General features: G+C 35.8%; 1 protein-coding gene across 2 annotated transcripts in view; it reads left to right on the top strand.

Moving 5' to 3' along the window:
* Nucleotides 1–23634, top strand: part of LOC149568091 (ARM repeat superfamily protein) — a 338742-nt gene that overhangs the window by 14434 nt on the left and 300674 nt on the right. For both annotated transcript variants that reach the window (XM_089821094.1, XM_089821095.1), the window contains exon 3: nt 20070–20159. In XM_089821094.1, coding sequence (XP_089677220.1) covers nt 20070–20159 — 90 coding nt within the window. The remainder of the gene's footprint in view (nt 1–20069; nt 20160–23634) is intronic.

Raw genomic sequence — 23634 nt, forward strand, 5'->3', positions numbered from 1 at the left:
TTCTTCAATCATCTTTCTTGCCCACAGTGGCCTTTTCTTAGGGTTTTCAACATTTTCCGTATTTAGAGATGGGAGTTCATGGTCTTCTAATCCATTCTCCCTCTGATTTTCAACTATGGGATTCACATCTACTTTTGTAGTTGATTCCTCGTTTAATTCTTCAATATTTTTAGAGAGGTTATAAGCAATATCTTCTTCAAATTTTACATCTCTGCTAATTTCAATAGTTCTTTGTCCCGGAATGTAAACCCTGTAACCTTTGGAGGATTCACTATATCATACAAATATACCTTTCTTCCGAGAGGGTTCAAGTTTGGTTATCTTTTCTTTCGGAATATGAATATATATAGGACATCCAAAGAGTCTTAGGTGAACTAAATCTGGTTTGTTTCCTGTAAAGGCTTCTTCAAGGCATATGTTCTCTAAAATTGAATTAGGACATCAATTTTGAATGTATACTGCGATATTCGAGGCTCCAACCTAGAATGAGATGTGGAGGTTTTGACCATGCATCATGGCTTTAGCGGATTTAATGATAAAACTGTTTTTCCTTTCTGCCACCCCATTCTGTTGAGGATTATAAGGTACTGTAAATTTCCTCTTAATCCCAACAGAAGTGCATAATTTTTTAAAGTTCTTAGAGATATATTCACCCCCATTGTCAGATCTTAGTGTTTTGATTTTCTTCCCAGTTTGATTTTCAACTAATGCCTTACACTCTTTGATTTTGGATAACACTTCATTTGATTCCGTAAGTTTTAGGAAGTAAATCCAGGTTTTCCTAGAGAAATCATCTATAAAAAATACATAATACAAGAACCCATGTAGTGAAGGGACTGACATAGGACCACACAGGTCAGTGTGAATAAGTTCAAGTATGGTATTAGATTTATGTTCACTTTTTGGAAAAGATCCTTTGGTATTTTTTCTTAAGGCACATCCCTTACATGTTCCAGTATGATCAAATTTTAGACTAGGTAGACCTGTTATAATCTTTTCTATAGATGGCAGAGCACGAAAGCACAAAAATAATGCTAGGTTTTGAGGGTTAAAAAGTTCGTAAAAATTTCCATCTCTGAAACCAATGGTGATTGCGTTCTTAATATTGGAGTTCTTGGGCCATGATAGAATTTTATCTTCTTGAAATGTGATACGATACCCTTGATTTGCTAGACCTAAGATTGAAACCAAATTTCTTTTGATGCTAGGTACAAATAATACATCTTTTAGTTGAAGAGTGACTCCGGTTTTTAGTTGTATTGAACATCTTCCGATTCCTTTTACTGGATAGGTAGAGTTATCACCTATTGTTACTTCTTTAGTAGAATGACCTTCAAAAGTTTCAAATTTGTCTTTGAATCCTGTTATATGATGAGATGCTCCATTGTCTATTATCCACACATTTTAGTTGGTATTTAGCTCACTTGATAGGGCCAAAGGGAATGGTAAAATTTTCATCCTTGACTTCTGGCAGGGAAGCTTGAACTTTCTTCCTTTCCAGGCATAATTTGCGAGTGTGACAAATTTTGTTACATTTGTAGCATTGTACTTTAGACAAGTCTCTTTTCTTCTATTTTTGATTACCTTTTCCTCTTTTCCATTTAAATTGACCTTTCTTTCCTTTATTATTTGTGTTAGTTTGAAGTGCTTGAATTTCTCCCTCTTGATTTTGATTGATTCCTCTTGTGATCAGTCTTGACTCCTCGTGTGCAATCATTCTTAAGTTGGTTGAAATTCGGCAGTTCAAGCCTAGAGCTCATCCCACGAATAAAGGATTCCTAAGACATGGGTAACCCTTTAAGGGCTATTAGAGATAATTCTTTGTCACCGACCTGATTTCAGATGGTTGCAAGTTGGTCTATTAATTTTGCAATTCTCAGGAAATAAGATGTAATGGTTTCTCCTTTGTTCATCTTGATGTAATGGATGCAGTTCTTATTTCAAGGTGAGCAGTTTGCTGGTATTATTGATTTCAAATGTGTTTTTAATAGTCATGAACATTTCATAGGCAGTTTTGAGGTTTGAGATGGATGGAAGTAAGTGATCTTTAACATAATCTGTGATGATCTTCATAGCTTTATTATTATGTCTTTTCCAAGTTGATTTATTTGGATCATTTTCAGGTATTTTCTTATTTTCTTCCGCATACCCTTCTAATTCAAGTTCTCGTAGAATACTCATAATTCAAATTTTCCATAAAACAAAGTTTGAAGCACCTTCAAGTCTATCCTCCAGTCTTACGTGGTTCACCATGATTTTAATCTGAAATTTTAATGATAACTGAGTATATATGCTCTATCAGTTAGGCTCTGATACCATGTAAAAGTATATAGGATCCCCGATAGAGTAACATAGCAGTATTATAATGATGTTTGACTGAAGTTTTAATGAAGAATAATAGTAGACTTGAATACAGGAATGATGCTGTTTTGAAAGCTGATAAATACATGTTTCTGTCACAGTATATATGTGCCTTAATTCTGATCGAAGATGCAAACTGTACTTGAGATATTGCTGCAGAAGATACTTTGCATTGCCATCAGATTGATGTGTTTCTCTTCAACAACAATATCTATAAATATATTAACAAAGGGCCATGTCTACGTAGAGACATAGCCACGTAGGGTCATGTCCCTACGTGGACATAACAAACAATAATTAAGTTACCTTCCATTAACTGCTATTGAGTCATACGAAGACACTAACAAGGAGCTTGATCAGCAGTTAGCAAGTTTAGCGAGTAACACATGGAGATGCCCGATAGTATAGAGGACCAATGATAAATTAATTATTGTTATTTGATTCATCAATTATTTATATATATGTGTGTGTGTATAAACACATTTTAAATATACACTTGATTTATTATGTACTTCAATTCGACTGAAGCTACAATTTAATCAAATTTACAGCTAACAACTGCCATTTTGTAAGCTAATAGATACTATAGTCTATAACAAAAAATAAAAATTTATTGAGAAAAATTAATTACCAACCTGGCAAAAATTTGATTGGAGCCTGGAGTTGATGGACTTTTCTCTCACCACAAATGTAACAAGAAGGTAAAAGTAACTGGACTCTCATGTAAACAACAAACAAACGATCTTGTCCCTCAATGGCTCCCATGACAAACAAATGATTTAATCCTTGGCAAACAACGACTCCCGTGTAAAACAAATGATTTAATCCTTGTCTACAATAGACTGCCAAGACAACTAAAGATATGTGATTCAGAGGTCGCACAATGATATTAAATAGAAAAGAAAGACTTTCATTTGGCATTATTTATGTTTTCTGGCAGCACATTTTTGTACACCTTTAAACGATTAATTGTGATTTTGTTATGATTAAACATGAATTTATTATTATTAAACATGATTTTTTGGGCCTAAAAATAGTTGACTGTGTTGATCAATTTGTGGGGATGTTTTTGGGGGAAAAAATTGGGATTGGCTTTGATTCAAGATTAATCACAATTAATTGCGATTTTATGAAGATTTTCGCTTCATTGCCATATACCATACATGTAGTACTTAAAATGTTAGTTATGAAAAGATATGTAAGACTATTAAGAAGTAAAATAGCAGAACGACATATGCCAAATACTAAATAGTAAATACTTGGACATTAAAGCTTTGAATATTGAACCTGCTAATTAGAAATTAGAATACCGAATGCTAAATATAAGTTTAAATTTTTGAATCAACAAATTGAAGATAGCTTTTATATCAAAATAATCATAAAGATGATCAAAATGAGTAGTAGGATGAGCATGATGCCATGATATCAAAATAAGTACTAAATGTCAATATGTAGTGAACGAAGGCTTCTAACCATTGCTCTAGGCAAACTCCTCATCAATGGAACTACTAAACTACTGATGGTTAAGATCTACAAAATAAACACCAACCAACCCTCAAAACATGTTGTATCCTCATCCTCATGATGGCTGCTTTGGCTCTACATCCCATCATTTTACTAGGTTCTCCTTGTACACATGTCTTGTAGTTAGTCATATGCGAGGTACTATGTACAACCTCTAGCTTTTCTGATCTCCTGGAGGTAAGTTTGTTCTTCTTAAGAGAGTGGATGACGCTATAAGTAGACCTATTACTCTTTGAAGTTGAAGAACTAGAAACCTGATATAATAGACCAATGACTAGTGCGGTAGTTACTGATTTCTATCCATGACAAGTCCACTAAATTACGTCCACTTGTGCCATAGTTCTTATATCGGCCTTTGCTGCAGCTATATAACCCTAAGAGTGGCGAATTTTGTCCACTCAACGTGAAGCTTGTTGACAGTTCCCTCATACATCCTGTTAACGTACATGAATAAACTTTCCTTCTCCACATCATCCTTGATTAGTGTAACTTTATTAGGCCTAAGCATGTATCACTCTGGGTTCAATGGATAAGCATCCATTTGCAAGGGAGTGTTTAGGCTGTTCCATCTGCACTAAATGATTGGCTGAATGTGCTAATTGTTGAATGCTAAAGTGGGGTCGTCTCGCTCAACTGTCCTAATGTCATCAAGCATAAAATTGATGCCCTTATACACCTCTCCAAGGGTAGTTGCACCCCCATCCTCATATGTGATGACTTGGAAAACTGGAGCAATGAGAGACATTGTATTTTGCTTCATTCCAAAATGCATCGCTCTTTACTATTTCCTTCACCCTCATCCCCTACCTTGTCTTATCCTCGTCCCACCAATTCCATTGATATCATAACCATGAGTTGTAGTTGCTCTTGCAACTTAAGCATTCTCTCCCAGAGAATGAAATAGCATGCATAGCTGGCCTTAATTTGTTTTAAGAACTCCTTCACGAAGCTCCGAAAGAGTGCATGTAAAGTTTGGTGGTTGCAAATAAACATCTGGACATCTCTTGCATTGCTGACCACTCCTCTAATCCAATCAATCATCCCCATGTCCTTGAGTGTGTTGTTCACGGCATGGACACAATATGGAGTCCACCAAATATGTCTATATCTTGCCTCAATAAGCTTCTCAACAGGTCTACACACATGTGCCATATATCTCTACTTGGACCACATTTTGTGGCCCAACCTCCTCAATAGCTGTCCAAAGGATGTCAAATAGAAAATCAATATCTTTTCAGTTCTTTGAACAATCAAGTACCCTGAGAAAGAATGGGCTTTCTTTGCATGTAACTATGCTATTGATAAGTGGACGATGCCTAATGTCTATCCACTCATCCATTACAATGTTACATTCAGACTCTCAACATTTCCTCATCATCTTTATCAATGCATTGATCTTGGCATAGTTGTTATGCAAGACTGTGGTCCTAAATTTGTTGTTATCGGGAGGCACATATGATGGTCCTTCCATTGCCACCATTTACATCATCTCCCTATAATAAGGAGATCGAACTGCATGAAATGGGATGCCATTGGGAAAGAATAAGTGGGCAATCGTATTATCTATTTGTTCCTTCAGGTGCACATTTAACAAATCAGCTATGGGGTTACTTTGCATCTTGCATTTCTCCTTGCCCTATTGTGATTCAGCCACAACGCTATGAGTGGATGAAGGTCCCAAGGTTGACCCTAACATCACTCTTGCTCTCTAATGCAACATACGAGTAGAAATATGTGTCTGCCCCTATATCTGTTGAGTAGTCCAAATTTGATGCCAACCAGACAAGGTAGTAGGCATTGCAACTCAAATGTCATTTCAAACACACCAATTGCAACTCTAATGTCATTTGGAATAAACCAATTGCAACTCCAATGTCATTTGGAGCACATCAAAGCTTGTGGAACTGAATTATGTAGCGCAAAATTTAGCCTCCTTCAAAAATTCACATGCTCCCACTCCTTTTCCTAGCAAAAGGAGGAAGTGTGCATTAAGTATACTTATGCTTCCACACCATTCTATACTGCAAATATTGCTTTTCCATTTCCTTGTGCCACCACCTGTTGGCATTGGGGCTGTTATTCTTGTTACAAAGTGTTTGAGAGGAGATTTGGGGTCATAAGGACCTGTAGCAAATTTTGGGTGAATGTTTTGCAACTGATAGTTTTATGGATCAATTGCAAAACAATTTTTCCAATCACTTCATGTGAGACACAAGCTAATTAGAAGGGCATTACATCTACCATACTCTTTTCTTTCAGAGTAGGTGATCTTGCATCTATTCTCTAATTATATACACTAAGCTAATGACAAGTTCATTACATCTACCGAACTCTCTTCTTCTGGAGTAGGTGACCTTGCATCATATTCTCTTTCTTCAGAATACATGTTTTTATCTTTACAACAATCTCTTGAGTATAAGTTAGCAAAGTAAAACAAGAAGATCATGAAAGCTCAAAGTCTTTCCATGACTTCCTATGATAATTTAGAAACAAGAATGACACATAGTTGCAGCTCAAATTCTTCAACGTATATTTCACCTTACACGCACAAACAAGAAGACAGGGGTTTTTGACAAGCAAATTTGGAGGAAAAAGGATGGAATCAACTTTAAAATGAGGCTAATGTGCAATTCAAGGTTTTTTGATGGGCAACGCACGTAGGTAAAAGATACGCATTTCAACTCAAAAATGAGAAGTTCAAATTGCAAATGCATATCCATATCATGGAGGATAAATTTTACTTGTAATATGGATTTAGAAACTTGATTGCATGTACTTTGGGGAAGTGCTTTCATTGGTATTTGGGTTTTAAAATCCCGATTGCAAGTAGGGAAAAAACTTTAATCTTGCTTGAGGAATAAACTTGTAGTCAGGATCTTGAAACCTGATTTTGCAAGTGAAGGGCATATTCATGGGAAGAACCTTTAGCTCATTGCAACTATATGATAAATATATACTTTGACATCGGGAAAACATGTTTGGATTTTCTTTTCAGATTCCATACTTGCTTCCAATACATATGTATACCAAACAAAAACGATGTAGATAAACCCTAGGCACAATAAATATTCAAGCCATTTTTCACAAAATCATAAGAAAAAACCCTAGGCATTGTTGGCGATGGAGAGACAATGCAAAATTGTTTAATAAAACTTGCAAATACAACCATAAACATACAAAAATGTCCATTCTTTTATAAAAAAAGGACCAAGATTTGGTACAAACAACTGAGAAAACTCTTTAAAAATCACATTTCAAGCGTGGGTGCTTTCAAAAATAGCTACAGACTTCATTTTTGGAATTCATATGTTCTTGTACAAGTTGTATAGAAGAGAAAAAGACCCGATATGAACATTTTTTCATACTTGTGTTTTTCTTCATCATTTACAACTAGAAAACACTATTTCAAACTAAGATTTACTTGTAATTAGGTTTCGAAGTCTTGATTACAAGTTTAAAAGCCCTTGAACTTTTTTTTTTGGTTCTTCATATTTAAAATGTTGTCAGGTTTTAGACTTCAAAAGAAAAGTAATTGCTTTTACCAAAATGCCTACCACATGATAATGAGTTGTATAATCCCAATTGCATGTATTATTTACATGCAATTTGCTCCAAAAATCAAGCCCAACTAGATAAGCTGTGTTTCAAAATATCTTGTACAAGTAACATGCTTTTATTACAAATTAATTGGTAAATTATTCGATGGATTAATGAATGAGCAATACACTCATTATAAAATATATAAAGATGACATTATTAAAAACATTCTAATAATGAAACAATAAAAGAATATTAGAAACATTCTAATATTTACAACATATACAATATTGACGACTAAAAGAATAATAAATAGGATATTTAGAGATATTATTCTTATACCTTGGCTTAATGTGTTAACTACACCAAGGAGCCCTTTGAACTTAACAAATTTCTCTGGAAGGAGTGACTTGGGGAGAACATCAACAGTCTGGTCTCCTTTATGTATATACTGCAAATCCATGGATCCATCTTCAATCACCTGTCGGATGAAGTGATAATGAATCCTAGTATGCTTGGTTCGCTCATGGAAGACTAGATTTATGGCAAGTTTGAGCACCCCCTAATTGTTGTAGAAGAGGGGTGACAAACCTGTTTAAGAAATAGGGATGCCGAATCGCATCTGCCTCACAACTTGCTTTGACTGTTCCCCGATATTGACCTTTTAAGAGGAAAGAGAGATATTGCTTGCTGCTTCTTACTAGTCCAAGTGATAGAATTGGTGCCCAAGCTAAAGACATACCTTGAAGTGGACTTCTGTCATCATCAAAGCTTCCCCAATACAATTCTGTAAAACTGATGAGTCAGGGATCTTTGGTTCGCCCAAAGAGGATGCCAAAGTTTGGTGTTCCTAGCATAGCGCAAAATGCTCTTCACTGCTGCCCATTGATTTGAAGGAGCTACCATGAAGCAAGATATGTAACTTACCACAAAGCTAAGATTAGGTCTACTGGTGGTGAGATAGATTAAACTGCTTACTAGTTGCCTAAAAATGGTTTCATTCTGTCATGAAGCAAGATATGTAACTTATCGCAAAGCTGAGATCAGGTCTAGTGGCAATGAGATAGATTAAAATGCTTACTAGTTTTTTAAATATGGTTTCATTCTTAATAGTAGAACTAGATTGGGTTGACAACTTTAGACTAAGCTCCATAGGTGTTGATGTAGGTTTGCAGTCTTGCATTCTGAATTTGTCAAGCAAGGCACTCATTAAGAAATGAGCAAGGTGTATGTAATGTCCCCTTTTTTGGGACATTAGAAAAGTTAATGACATTCATATAATACTAAAATTGACTTGAAGATCGTGGACTCAAATTATAAAAGGTCAATTTAATATTATAAAGTGGGTTAAAAATGACAAGGAGAGATAAGGCGAAAAGCTAGGGAGGGAGTCGAAGAGTCACGACTGTGAGAATAAAAGTAGAAGAGACTCATTCATTTGTATGCTTGTTCATAATTCAGATTTCAGTTTCTTGCTTGCGAGAGGTATTCAGAATGCTTCAGCTTTTAGCCAGTGTGAGGATGTAGCCCCTCATGCCGATAGACAGTGGACGCAAACCCATTGTCCGTGGAGACGTCACTTCAGGTGTCTCATATGCACTTACAGGTTCTTCTCTTAGTATTCCAATCTGACTGTAAAATTGTGTTTAAGATTGGATTTTGAATGCTGGTTATTGTATTGCTGTTGTATAATGCAATAACATGTTTTAAGAATTTTATGAGAGTTTACTTGTTTTATACTGTTGGTTTATAACGCATTTTCATATGCTTGAATCCTGAATATTATTTTGAGGAAACAACCGGGTAAATATCTATTGGGGATATTTTCCTAGGGTTTATATTGTTGGTTTCTATAATGCAACGTCGTATGTTTATGTTCTGGATGTTATTTTGAGGAAGAGATCTGGTCAATATCTGTTTGGGATATTTCAGTGGTATCAAAGTTGGTTTTCCTGCCAGCCTGTGAGATTGATATTAAAGACGAATTTATAAAGTTTGTTATCAAAATTATCAATGTGTTTGCATTTACAATGTTCATAAGAATTAGAGGTTCTTTTATTTAGAATCATAGCACAAGAAGGTAGAGTTGATAACCTGTGCTTACAGGAAGGACTGGTAAAATCTATAGCTAGAAAGCTTGCTTGTTCTTATATCTTGATAGTAAACTGTTGAGCTCTCATTGGAGAGTGCATCCGAGCAAGGAAGGAAAAGCAGATTTCTAGATAATATCAGCAGAGATATGTTGGAAAAGAAGTCTATATTGCACGAATTGGTATGTACAAATTCTTTGATCAAGTAGCAAATAACTTCATAAGTCTAAGAGTTCAGTAATTGCGAGAAGGTGATCTTGTGTGTGGCAATAGTAGTTTTGAATCTGTACATTGTCAGGGATAGCAGGAAGGATTGAAGGATGTTGAATGTAGAGTTTTGATAGGCGAGATGTCCAACTAAGGCAACGTTACTCTCAGACTATCAACTCACAACCATCAACAATCATGTTAACTGATGTAATCGTATGCAGGTATAACTAGGGAATAGTCTGTAATGAGATCTTTGCAGATTGTACATCTCACTAATTGGGTAGTGTCCAGTTCAGTTCTCGTGAGGAGTTAAGGGTGGTAATCAAAGACCATACCACACTCTCGATTTGCATGTAGCGTGGGTGTAGCAATAGCATCCGGATGGCAGCAACTGTTTTCAGAGTTGTGGGGAAATCATAGAGATGGATGGAGTAATATAAGTCAATATTGAACTCCCGACAACCTTCCACATGTTAATACCATTTATTTGCAAACAAGGGGACTGGCTCCAACGGTGCTTCCAGTTGACACGGGTAGAAGACTCACATCCTAATGCCATTTATAGATATTTATTTTGAGAGTTTGTAATCTGCATATTATCTTTACCACACCTTGGGCAAAAGAGTATAAAAAATTGAGTTGAAATATTGAGGAGCTAAGGTGGAAGACCCCGACCTAGTCACATTCTCGGCCAAGGCAGCTATAACATATATCGTGGATGTAGCAATGGTAATCAGGTGGCCATATAATCATAGATTTTGGGAGTGGAGGAAGAACGCAGAGATTGGTGGGGAGACTAGTTCACTACCAAGGACTGATAATCTTCACTAGTAAATATACCCTCTACAGCAGACAAAGAAACCTTCGTGACTTAGGAGGCTCACCTCATATCTTCAATGAAAGGAAGCAGTAACAAGTGAGAATGGAACATATATTTTAATGTGTATCGGTTTGCACTTTCTTGTATGAAGTTATCTATTCGAAAAATCCAAAGAGATAATGACTCAAAGGGCAACGTGGGAGTGGAGATGAGGAAACGGTAGTAATGATTAGTAATCGTTATAGTGAGTTAAGTAACGCCATTTTTTGAAACCAAAAAATCATCCTTAGTGGCAAATGCAGAGATGTCTGTAGCTTTAGGCCAATAATTTTGGCTTATTTGTAATAATTGGGAAATACTGAGCAGATTCGAGGCGTTACTAAAGGTAGAAAATTGTAGAGAAACGAAAGGGAAGAATAATTAAATATATGCAAGGAGATGTTGACTTTGAGAAAATATTTGTAAAATAGTCACAACTTGTTTTGCAACTGAAGTTTGTGACTGAAGCTTGGCTGTAGATAGTTGAATGTAGACATGTTTTGAAATGGATCTATGCATATGGCCATTACCTTCCTAAACACAAGCAAACTAAAAGGCAATTTTTTGAATACTTGCAAGGTGAAGCTGAATCTGGCTTAGAAAGACTTCATCATTGTGCTGAAAAGGAGTTACAAGTATATCTTGAAGGTGATGGCCCTTCAAAAGACTTCAATGAATTTCGGACAAAACATGCAGGACACACAAGTGTTACTCGTAATTATTTTGAGAATCTTGTTCGAGCTTTGGAGAATGGCTTATCAGATGTGAGCATTACATAAGCACCGATAGTAGAACCAGTACCTCTAAGGCTTCTAGTAACAACAAGGGCAAAGGCGGATTCCTAAAAGTTGGCACATCAAAGAATTATTCTAACAGAGATGGCGATAATGCAGCCCGTTGGAGTTGCAATCATTGTACATTTGCTAATTTGAGTTCTATGACTGTCCGTAGCATGTGTCATCATGCACGGTGATGCAACTGTGATTACCAAATATCACGAAAGACAACATAACTTGTAAAGCTATACATTATTTTCATTTGATCTTGCTGTCCGTGTTGATCTTTTGAGAATGTTTTATGTAACTTGTAAAGTGAAATTGATGCTCTGCATTCAAGCTTAGTCACACAACCACAATAAATGGATTGAGCTTTGTATGCAATAGCTTGAGCATATAATTGCGGGCCTCATTATATTATAGTAAGAGAAAAGCTTCTGTCGAATGATCAGAATCTGAACAATAGCCAATTAGTATCAAGCACTACGAAGGTAGTGGTTTGGAAGTCTTCAACGGATAGAGAGAGGGAAGTTTCTAATGTAAGCTTTGGTTGTTTGAGAATGTATTTGAAGCTGAAAATACTATGGACACTCTTATAGCCATAAGAACAAAAAATGAAAAAATATTATAGCAGACCAGAATAACACTTCGGCATAAAATCATGAAGAATATCATGAAGTGACTACAACAATTGGCCCAAAATTTTGAACCTGATATAAGATTAGAAATACCCGATATTTATAAAGAGTATAAAAAACTTCCTACCCGAGTTGAGAATGACTTATCATTCGGTGATTACTTGGATTTTCATCCAAAGCATCAAAATAAGACTGATATGGCAAAAAGGAATTATGTGGAATTGGTTCAGGACCTCCTAGCAAAAGACCAGTGCAAAAAGTGTATGAAGAAGTTCCAGCAGATCAAAATCATCTGATAGAGGGTCTTGAAAAAGAAGAGCAGTCAACTACTATTGATTTGCAGCCTTCTTGGGATCATGTAGAAGATGTTACACAGGGTGCAAGTTTCTACGTTGGTGATTTGGAGGTTAGCTTTGACAAGCAGGTTGATGAGGTTGGTTGCACACGAGGTAATAGCATATTGGAATCTTTGTATGATGAACCATATATTTCTGATGCCCATGACATGAATTTAGTGGAACAATCTAAGATGACACTGCAAGACGATGAACTGCTTTAACATGGCAATAATGAAATGGATACCTTAAAAAACCAGCTAAAGGTTAGTGAAGAATGGTTGTGGTATCTTTGGTATGTTATGAAAACACTCAAAAGATGGTTGAAGATCTCTACAGGAAGGCTCAAAGGGAAGTGGTAGGAGATTGGCTTGTTGCTGATTTGCAGGTGGTCAAAATAGCTCTTGAAACTATGAAATCAGATTATCTATGTTTCCTTTCGGACAGGGATTATATTCTTAAGGTTGTTGAAATATATGCTGACCAGTTGAATAGAGAAAGGAATGAGATTAAGGAGCTCAACAGGGAGCTTAAGTATGCTTGTGAAGCATTGGATGATACTTAGTTTTCTCTTCAGGAAGCAAAAAATCAGATTAGGATTATGAACCATTTTTGGGAACATGAAGGTAAAGAGAGGTAGGAGTTTTTCTAAGAAGTAATTGAGGAACTTGATAGCATTCAGCAGACTTATGACTTGCACAGTTGTCCCAAGAGACCAAGTACCAAAGTTTCAGATCACATTCAACTTATAGACAACCCCATGTTTGAAGTGGATGCCGATTGGACTTTCGATAATCCCCTTTTTGAGATAAACGAGGGAACTCTTTTTGATTGTCATGAAGAAGATGATTTTGATTTCAGGATATGGAGTACTGGTATTATTCCTAGCAGTGAATCTTGGTCATAGGATGGGAGTAGTGATTTGACTATTGTCGCTTGTCATTGGATCAGTCCAAATATGGTTGTCGACTTCACCCCATATAGGAGTTGGATGGATTTCCTACATCCAGCCATTGAGTAGATCTTGGTGGAGTATTGATGAGAGCTATGTTTCAATCACAGCGGATAGCTTTTCAGCTAAGTTGCCGGTTCGCGGTTCGGTTCCGGGTTCGGGTTCGAGAACCAGTTCGCTGGTTCGACAAAATTTTGAAAAGGGGTTTGGGTTCATTTGGGTTCGTTAGTACAAAAACATGTAAAACAATTTAAAAAAAAAAAAAAAAAAATATATATATATATACATCTTTACGAAGCATGAGTTAGAATTAGAATGTAGCATAGTAGCATAAACACATTTGAACAACAAAAACTTTAAAACAGCATAAACAATATAGTAGCAAACCACAGCGATCATTGGAACCCCTAGCGACTAGATCTCTTCCCTTTCATTTAAAAAATTCATAACTGTATCTGATTAGTTTATGCAGATCAACAGTAAGTTTTAATAAAAATTTCTTCTTTTCATAAATTTATTTACCAAACTCTTATTATGATTAACATAACCGATTGAATGTGGTTAAAAACTAATTAGATCTAGCTTACAGAAGGTAAATCCCTTTGACCAGCTGAATATTCTTCAATCTCTTTGGGCACAATCTCCCAAACACTGATCAACAACAGTAAACTGGAAAAAGACCATTCATGGAGGCCTCTGGATAACACAGTCTGACGTCCCAAATTCAATATTCTTTAATACAATTTTTAATATACCTAGAGGAGAAATAATCAGCCAAACAGTGATAGACAATGTGGTAAGTAGCTGCCCCACCTGACCATATTCATGTGACCGTAACTTTCTTCTGCAGGGCAACATTTCCCAATAAAACGTTGTTTATTGTTTAGTGTTTGAAAAATTCATATTGCTACTCAAATAGGCCCTGAAATTCCTCAAAATTGGTCATGGTGGTCGCCACATGTTGAGCATCTTCTCTTGTGGGTGTCTCAAATTTAGTAGCATTTTGATTCAAATAGAAAGTGTTTTACAGCTAGGGATTACTCAACACTAAAAAACTGTGGCATTGTAATGCCTACCAACCCAGACCCAAGATGTATAAACATAAATTAAATTAAAACATGCTGTAATGTGGAAAATTTATATGTGGTTCTCCTGGGTTCGAACCCTGGTCCAAAATTTTATATGTGGTTCTCTTGGGTTCGAACACTGGTTCGAACCAGATCGAACCAGGCCTCCAAAAACGAACCCAGGTCGAACCGGACTAGAACCACGAACCGGTTCGAACCGGTACGTGGTTTGGAGGGGGGGGGGAGGTACTCGTGCAACTTAGCTTTTTAGCTTCATACTTACTCATAACACCTATGTACTCGGGGTTCTCCAGATTTATGATGGCGGTATGGTTTTTGATGTGCTCGTGGTGTTAGTTCCAACTTTTGAGTAGCTCGTTTCTCAAATCATCTATTTAGGTCGGGTTGCCACCATCTACTGGGTTATACGTAGCCCCTGGATACATTTCTACCTCATCATATCAGCTAATCATGACAACAAGGTTTGGGATCGAGGTGTTGACAAGATGTATCTATGGCTTGTTGAGGATTTTGTTGTAGTTCTACTCAGTTTGAGACTGGATGCGAGCTTAATTAGAGTTGTATAGTCTACAGGTGTAGCGATATTTCGTAGATTTCTATGGCATCCAGGGATCAGGTTGATGGATGGGTTGCAGAATGACACCTTGCTTCACAGTGTGGCCAAATTTGTTTTCAGATTGGGCTATAGGGCTACTTGCAGATTCCTATTGGATCTTGGTACTGATTGCTTGAGGGAAAGCAATCTTGAAGAGGGAAGATTTGTAATGTCCCTTTTTTTGGGACATTAGAAAAGTTAACGACATATTCATATAATACTAAAATTGACTTGGAGAGCATGGACTCAAATTATAAAAGGTTAATTTAATATTATAAAGTGGGCTAAAAATGACAAGAAGAGATAAGATGAAAAGCTAGGGAGGGAGTCGAAGAGGCACGATAGAGACTCATTCATTTGTATGCTTGGTTCATGATTTAGATTGCAGTTTCTCTTGTGACAGTTATTCAGAAAGCTTTAGCATTCAGCCAGTGTGAGGACGTAGCCCCACATGCCGATAGACAATAGACACAAACCCATTGTCCGTGGAGATGTCACTTTAGGTGTCTCGTATGCACTTGCAGGTTCTTCTCTTAGTGTTCCAATCTGACTGTAAAACTGTGTTTAAGATTGGATTTTGAATGCTGGTTATTGTAATGCTGTTGTATTGTGCAATAACATGTTTTAAGGATTATATGAGAGTTTATTGGTTTTATATTGTTGGTTTGTAATGCATTTTCATATGCTTGAATCCTGAATATTATTTTGAGGAAACAACCGGGTAAATATCTATTGGGAATATTTTCTTAGGGTTTATATTGCTGGTTTCTATAATGCAATGCCATATGTTTATGCTCTAGATGTTATTTTGAGGAAGAGATCGGTCAATATCCATTTGGGATATTTTAGTGTAATTGGTAAATCATTGGGTGGATTAATGAATGAGCAAGGCACTCATTATATAGTTTACAAAGATGATGTTATTGCAAACATTCTAATAACAAAAGAATATTAGAAACATTCTAATACTTACAAGATACACAATATTGACCTCTAAAAGAATAATAAATAAGATCTGGAGATATTAATCTCACAGCTTTTACGAACTCAAAGACTATAATATTGTTCATTTGCATAAAAGCATCTTGTCACATCAATGTTGATAATTTCCCGACTTTGATTTTGAAATGTCATTTTTAGTGTTCTCTTTCTTTTGTGTGTAAGGGGCGCTTCACTTTTAGACTCAAGGGCAATTGAGGTAGTATAAAAGGGATGGTCTTCTATCACAACATCTGTGGGGTATTGAATTCCCTTTTCTTTTTTAAAAACTTCTATTGCCAGTGCCATTGGTTGTCTTTTACCTAGGTTCGTCTCTATCTTCTGGTACTTCATGCTCTTGGATATTATTAGTACTGTTGCATTTGGTACAAGTGGACCTTTTTTTAAAGGCATTTCTTGACTCCTCTTCTAGGTTATCCATACAAATGGCCCACTACACCAAAGTATGAACTATTTCTTTCCACATCACTATTACAATAATAGATAAGACGTCTATTATTAAGTTAATGGTTATCTTATAAATATCTTTAGCTTTAGTTTGCTTTCATTTTTTGCTTTCTCTGGAATAGAATGTTTCTATTCTTTACGATCGTTTCCTAAGGAAACATCGTCTCTTCCTTTTGTATAAATTGACCTTTCGGTCTCTGTTATTAATAAGCAAGTATTTACCAATTACATCGTAATATGGTATTAGAGCTAAATACTTAAATTTTTTTTGGAAAAATTTATAATTTCTTCTTGAAATTATTTGTTTAAATTTTTCCAAAATTATTTCAGCTAATTTCTCCAAAACCCACCTAGGGTTTTTCTGCTTGGAGAAATTCCCGAATTACGGGTCTGCAAATCGCGTGGAAATCATGGCCATTTTTTGGAGATTCGCGTTTTTGGGGTGAAAATCTGCATGTTTCTGTATCAAATCTTCATGCTCTTAGCCGTCTCAGTCTGTCATCGTGCTCTGGAAAGCAGATGCGACCATTTTTCATCAAGAAATCTGAAGTTTTTTCAAGCTTTTTTTAGCTAGGGCCGTTTTTTTTCGAAACCCTAATTTTTGGGGTCCAAAAATTTTTTTGTTTACAGATTCTTGGTGGGTTTTTCGAGAGCTCAACTGGGTTGTCGTCCGTTTTTTCTGGGTGCCTCGATTTTTGTGCCTTGATTTTCGAGCCAGCGGATTCAAAAAATGACAGCAGATTCCTTCTGGGTTTTTCGAGCTCTCTTTTGGGTCATTCTCTAATTCTTCTGGGTCTTTTGTATTTTTGCCTCGAAGAACGTGCCTTCATAGATTTTCACAGTTTTTCATTGAAAAATGTGCCATGGCATCTCTGACAAATATTCTGCTCGAGCATAATTCCAAATTCAATGGTCGCAATTATGGAACTTGGAAGCAGCGCATCATCGCAATCTTCGAATATCGAAACACCGATCAACTTGTTCTAGGTGTTAAGCAGCGTCCGACTTCTCCGGGTCCTGATCAAGATACATGGGATCTGAACAATCGAGAGGCAGTAATGCTTCTCAAACTATTTGTAGCTGATGACCAGCTTTCTCAGATTCCATCCGGCAAGACAGCGGCCGAAATCTGGACACATCTAAAAGGTCTTCATGAGACTTCCGACAAGAGCAGAGCCTTCTTTCTAAAAAACACTCTGTTTTCTATTGTCATGGATGAGTGCACCTCGCTCCAGGCACACCTGAATCGGATTCAGGAAATCCGTGATCATTACTTGCCATTGGTCGCAAGATGGAGGAAGAGGATATTGTGGTAATCACTCTTCGGAGTTTACCAAATTCCTATGAGCATTTTATCGAGACTCTCAACATCACATCTACTGGTGTTGATCTAAAGTTCACTGATCTCTGCACCCTGCTACTTCAGCAAGATCGGTGGAAACAACAGTTCGGTAGCAGCTCCAGTTCCACCTCCACTGAGCAAGCCTTTGCTGCGAAATCCTTTCAGAAGGATAAGGGCAAGTTTCAGCAACCATCTCAGCAGAAGTCTTCTGCTCCAACATCCGATGGTACCAAAAAGAAGAACATTCAATGCAACTATTGCCACAAGTATGGTCACATGAAGGTTGCATGTCGGAAACGCTTAGCTGCCTAGTCTAAGCAATCAGGTTCGCAACTCAAAGCGAACAGTGCAGAGCACACTGAGCAGGCGGAATCTGCCTTTTATGCCTTCATGGCTAAAAGACCCGCAGATCATGTACAGTCATCTACCTGGTACATTGATTCAGGTGCCTCTCGACATTTCACTCACCTCAGAGACTGGTTTACTGACTACCATGACATTTCAACAAAATGCACCACCTCCTGGAAGGGGTCTTACAATATCAACATACTTTCACAAAGGAGAATTAGATTGGAGTTCTATTCTTTTTATTTGGTATTGCCTACTGAGGAAGATGTAGATGCTATTGTAGTTCCTTTTCTTATGACAAAAAATTGTATTCATAGACAATATAAAACTTAAAAGCAAGAGAATGAAAAATTATGGAAAATAATTGGTAGAACTTATGGACAAGGAAAGGGAAATGAAAAAAAAAGCTTAAACAGAAACAAAAAGCAAATGGAACGAGAACTTACCTCTTCCACTCATTATAAGCTCATAAAGGTGTAGGAATGAGGTATAGACACTTGAAGAAGGCCCACAAATCAGTCTTCCAACCTCTTCTTGCATAACTAAACTCTCGCTCAACCACCTATTTGCTCTTGCTCAAAACAGAATAACCTGTTTGTACACCACAAATGAGAATGAGAAGTCAACAAAAGCCTTTCATATCCATGTTTTAGGGTTGTGGATGTCAAATTTTTATAAATTTGCATACAAAATGACTTAAAACATGTCCATGGGTCCTAGTTCAACATCAATTCGACCTAAAGGTGATTGGTCCACCCGGCTACAAATGGCTGACCTGCTGGTTCAAACTGGGTGGCAAAATTTCGAACACTGCCTGGACCAGCAGTCAAATTGTAGCAGGACCAGGTACCGGTTCGAACTTTTCCTAGTCTGACAACCAATATAGGCGAATTGTACATCCTAGATTAAAATTGAAAACAAACACTACATGAAGTAAAAAATGATAATCTGATATTAGGCTAATATCACTTCTGAAAGAAGATATCAAAAACACTACCAATCCATTTGAAAACAACACTAAACACTCTTGTGGAGCTTGAAACCAAAACCAAAATAAAAATCCTACCTTGGATAGAGATTCTCCTCGTTGCAAGTGCCTGGATTTTCTTGGTAACTATCTACTGCTTTTAGAATGTGAGACATATGTAGAACAATGTATTAACACCAATCAAACTCCTTGTCCTAACGAATGAATTTTGTTTGAACACAAATCAGACTACTTGTCCTAAGGATTGAATTTTTGGTTAAGTGAGGAATGTAAAGGTAGGAAGGGATTCTTGCTTTTGTTTACTCCATTGTCAGGATGCTAGAAGTCATATTTTACTATTAGCTTAGTTTATCTAGTTTAGTCTTTTGACTTATTGTTCTTATGTACTTTTAAAAAGTTGTTGTTTTGAAACATACTGTGGCTTTGATTTTGCAAGTCCAAGGTCCATCTTGGTTATGTCTCACACATACCCAGGCCATACCTGAGTCATATCCATTCTATACTTGGAACTTTAGAGTTGTGGGTATGACCTGCATACAGGGCATGCCAGGTCACCTGGATTAACGTAGGTCTACTAGTCTATGCATGGGTAGTTTGTGAGCTATATGTTTTATCTACAAAACCTATTGAAACCTGGAGGCAAATTTCATATAGGAAAATGAAAATGATATTAACAAGAGACTCAACAAGACAATTCACAAGGGCCTGATTTCATTAGATACATTAAATTTAAAAATGATTCCTTTTCAATAAAAAGGTTTGTTTTGTAGATAATTGCTTTCATATTTGTTTTGTAAAATCATCCTAGTCATTGATGTTAGAGTAGTTACAACTATATTTTATTCACTAGCAGAATATTCATTATAATTCTATTGTAATCATTTACAACTGTGTCAATTATATTTAGTATGGATTTTATACTTTGTTCACAACATTTGGATTCAACTGTGGTTGATGTTATCCCCTTTTTTGGTTTCCAGCATGCTGATGTGAATGATGAAAGTGTGCAGCTAAAGACATTACAAACCATATTGATAATATTTCAATCACGCTTACATCCAGAAGATGAGGTATTGTAAATATATATGGTATATTTTGAAAAGATGATATTTAATATTTACCTTTTAGATGTTTGTGCTTTTGTTGGCTTTGCATCTCAATGGTTGAATGACACCTTGACCTCAACACCAAATCTTGTAGCCCTACAAGCTATCATTTCATTTAGTGTTCTGATTTTTCTATACACCTAACTAGTAACAATTTGTTAGGATAATTCACATAATTGTCATTAGGTGGTTATATGACATTAATAATTGAGCTAGTCATTTGACGTTACTTGTATCTGTAATTTATTATCTCCATGGCTTCCAGTTCAGTAGGAAAACACAGTTTTTTGTTGAAATGAGTGACGTATGTCACAATATATGTATCTATATAACTATGTAAAATTATCCTGCTACCTGGGGAGAAACATCTCACCATAGCAGCAAAAATTGTTTGGGGAAAAATTAACATACCAAAAAGGAGGTATAAGATTTTTTGAAACAGAACTGAGGCAAAAAAATAAAAAAATTCAGGAAAAAACCGGATTTCAAGGAAACATAAAAATTTGTAAAAAAAGAGTCAAAAACTATATTTTAACTTTTTTTTGAAGGCATGTCCATAACATAGAGATATAGAGAGCAAACAATAGAGTTTAACCCATGAGTTGTAGAAAATAGACAACTATCTAGCTACTGTTAGGAATTTTGCAAAAATGGAAGCCATTTTGAAGTGATCGAAGACTTTCATTACGATTAAGGCAAGGATTTTTGTACGGGAAGTTCAATATTTGAGAAAGGGTATAAAATTATATTCCACAATTACAATGCTTTATATTGCATAATGGCAATTGGTAATTCCATATCGGGTAGAATTCAACAAAAAGACATTTGTGTAGTTGAAGTAAAAGTTTAGCATACCACTAGTTATCGTAATACCTAGCTTGCAATTACTATTTTAGGTGGAGACGATAATAATAAAATTACATATATTAAATACATTAAAAGTTCTATATATATTAAAAATTGAATATATTAATTATATATTAAAATGAAATGTATACGTTAGAAATTTTACAGTAGTTATAATTTCTAGTTCATTATATAGTTATTTTTTTGTAAGTGCTGTCTTATGGGAACAACTCCCTATATCAAAAAAGAGAATATACATAGAGTTCAGTACATTTGGTGGAAGTATGCCACTCCCTTTCCAATATTGACCAACCTATTTAAAACTGGATCAAATACATCATTATCATAATTATCAAAGGCCTTAAGTAATTCAGATTTTTGTCTTCTTCCACTGCCTTCCTGAATAGTCTCCATGCCTAAAAATTGTTGTCTTCGGTGTTGAGGTGCTAGACTCCAAGCACCATCCCAGATAAATTATAATATAACTATTAATAACTATTAATAGTCTAATAATTTAATTTATGATATTAATTATAAACTATAGGCATTTGCTCTTTCCCTGTCAAAGTAGCATCTATTATAGTGCATAACAGTTAATGTTAAAATTAACATATAATAGTAATGATATATTTCCTCGCATTAAAATCTAATGGGTAGGGCATGTAGAGAGCTTGGGTCATATTAAAGCCAGGATTTAGACTATATTCATCAACTGCTTCAACACTATTTCACATGGCCCTTGCAATTTAGGATGATTGAGGCCCATTCAATTTTGGTTGATGACTGTCATTTATCCTTCTGCTCCTCCATATAGGATTTTTGAGAGGTCAGATAGAAAAATAAAGGACAGAATAACAAATTGTTTTCTAGTTGATTTTGCACTGATTTTGATTTTATCTTGGAATCTACCCGAGTGATTTAGCAATTTCGTGAGTTTTTCTAAGGTTTACAGGTTTTTGCAACATTTTTTCCATTTTTTTGGCTATTTTTAGGAATTTTTAACATGATTTTTAATTTGCTTAAAGACCAAAAGCCATTTAAAAGTGGGTCGATGATATTCTCATGAATCAGGATTTTTGCAAGGAAAAATTGACTGGCTCTAGTATTCAGTATTAATTGGGTACAATTTTGATTTTTTGCAGATTATTACTTCTCCATATCCCCCTATAGAAATTGATAAGAACTGTTTACATAAAAAAATCCCACATAGGAAAAAAGTTACCGTTGGAGTTAAAATGACTAGCATTGCAAGGCATAGTGATAACATGGTTGGGGCATCTATTCTCTGTCAATATGAAGGTCTTCCTTGATGAACTTCTTGTTGGGTAATCTCTGCTGATAACTTGTAATTTCATCCCCTTTACAATATCGTTGGGAGGTTTATTAGGGATCTCTTTAGAATGATGCTCTTGGTATCCCATTTGGTATTACTTGTTTTTGATTAGCCATTGGCACACCTTATAAATAAGATGCAAATCATATGAAACCATCCAGCCACATTGTGAAGCAATATGTTCAGATGCAACTCATTCATCAATAAGATCCTTGGATCCCAAGGCCAATTTGAAGGACTATTGCTCACATTACATGAAGCCTTTAGCTCATCCTTAAATTTTCATCTTTGTAACCCATCATAAATGTCATTCGGAAAATGCAAGCTTTGTAGACTGCAAGGACTCTTCCCAAAGGAGAGTACATTTCATTCCATGATGTAGTATAATCCTCTGCATACCAATCATTCAATTTTTTTTGTTTTAGTCATCATCAGAATATTCAAATCATCAACTTGTGAATTGAAAGAGAAATGCTACGTTCTCCTCACAATGCAATGAAGCTGATAAGAATCACCTTTTTTTGGTATAGATTGATGCTCACATCTATTAGACTTGTACACATCGTGCTTTTTCTGCTCTACTCTGTCAAAACTATAGTTTGGAGGCCTGTAATATCCCAATAGGATATTATCTCCAAATTTTCTCCAAATGAATTTCAGAACATAAACAGATAAATGATGCGATGTAAACCAACAATATAGCCAGTAAATTCTCATTAAAATGCCTCAGAATATGTTATTGCATTATGCATCAGCAATACAATAACCAGATATCAGGTCCAATCTTAAATACAAATGATACAGTCATATTGGAAATAACAATAAAATGAACCTATAATCCCAAGTGTGAATTTTGATATGAATCCACCATAGAGATGAATCAAGACTACGTCCAATCCACCCAAGAAGAGCTTGAAGGTTTCCATCCTTGGATCCTCAACCAGAGAAAGCTGGTAGCTCCCCAAAGTTCTCCAAGGAGAAACCAGAAACTAAGTCTCAAATCCAAGCATGTCAAAAATGAATGAGACCCCCTCTTTTAATGCACAATAGCGGCTCTTCAACTACCTCTTATCTATTCGTCTTAGTCCCCCTTTTGTCAGTTTGGCCCACTATATAATATTAAATTGACCCTTTTTTAATTATTTATATTATGTTCTCATTAGTCAGTTTAATATTACATGAACATCTCCTTAAATTTCCTAATGTCCCAACAAGGGGACATTACAGTCCAAGCTCCTCAAGATTGCTTGTCGTCCAGCA

Source organism: Cupressus sempervirens, chromosome 3, assembly GCF_028749045.1.
Source record: "Cupressus sempervirens isolate cs-2001-9-10 chromosome 3, ASM2874904v1, whole genome shotgun sequence".
Taxonomy (NCBI): domain Eukaryota; kingdom Viridiplantae; phylum Streptophyta; class Pinopsida; order Cupressales; family Cupressaceae; genus Cupressus; species Cupressus sempervirens.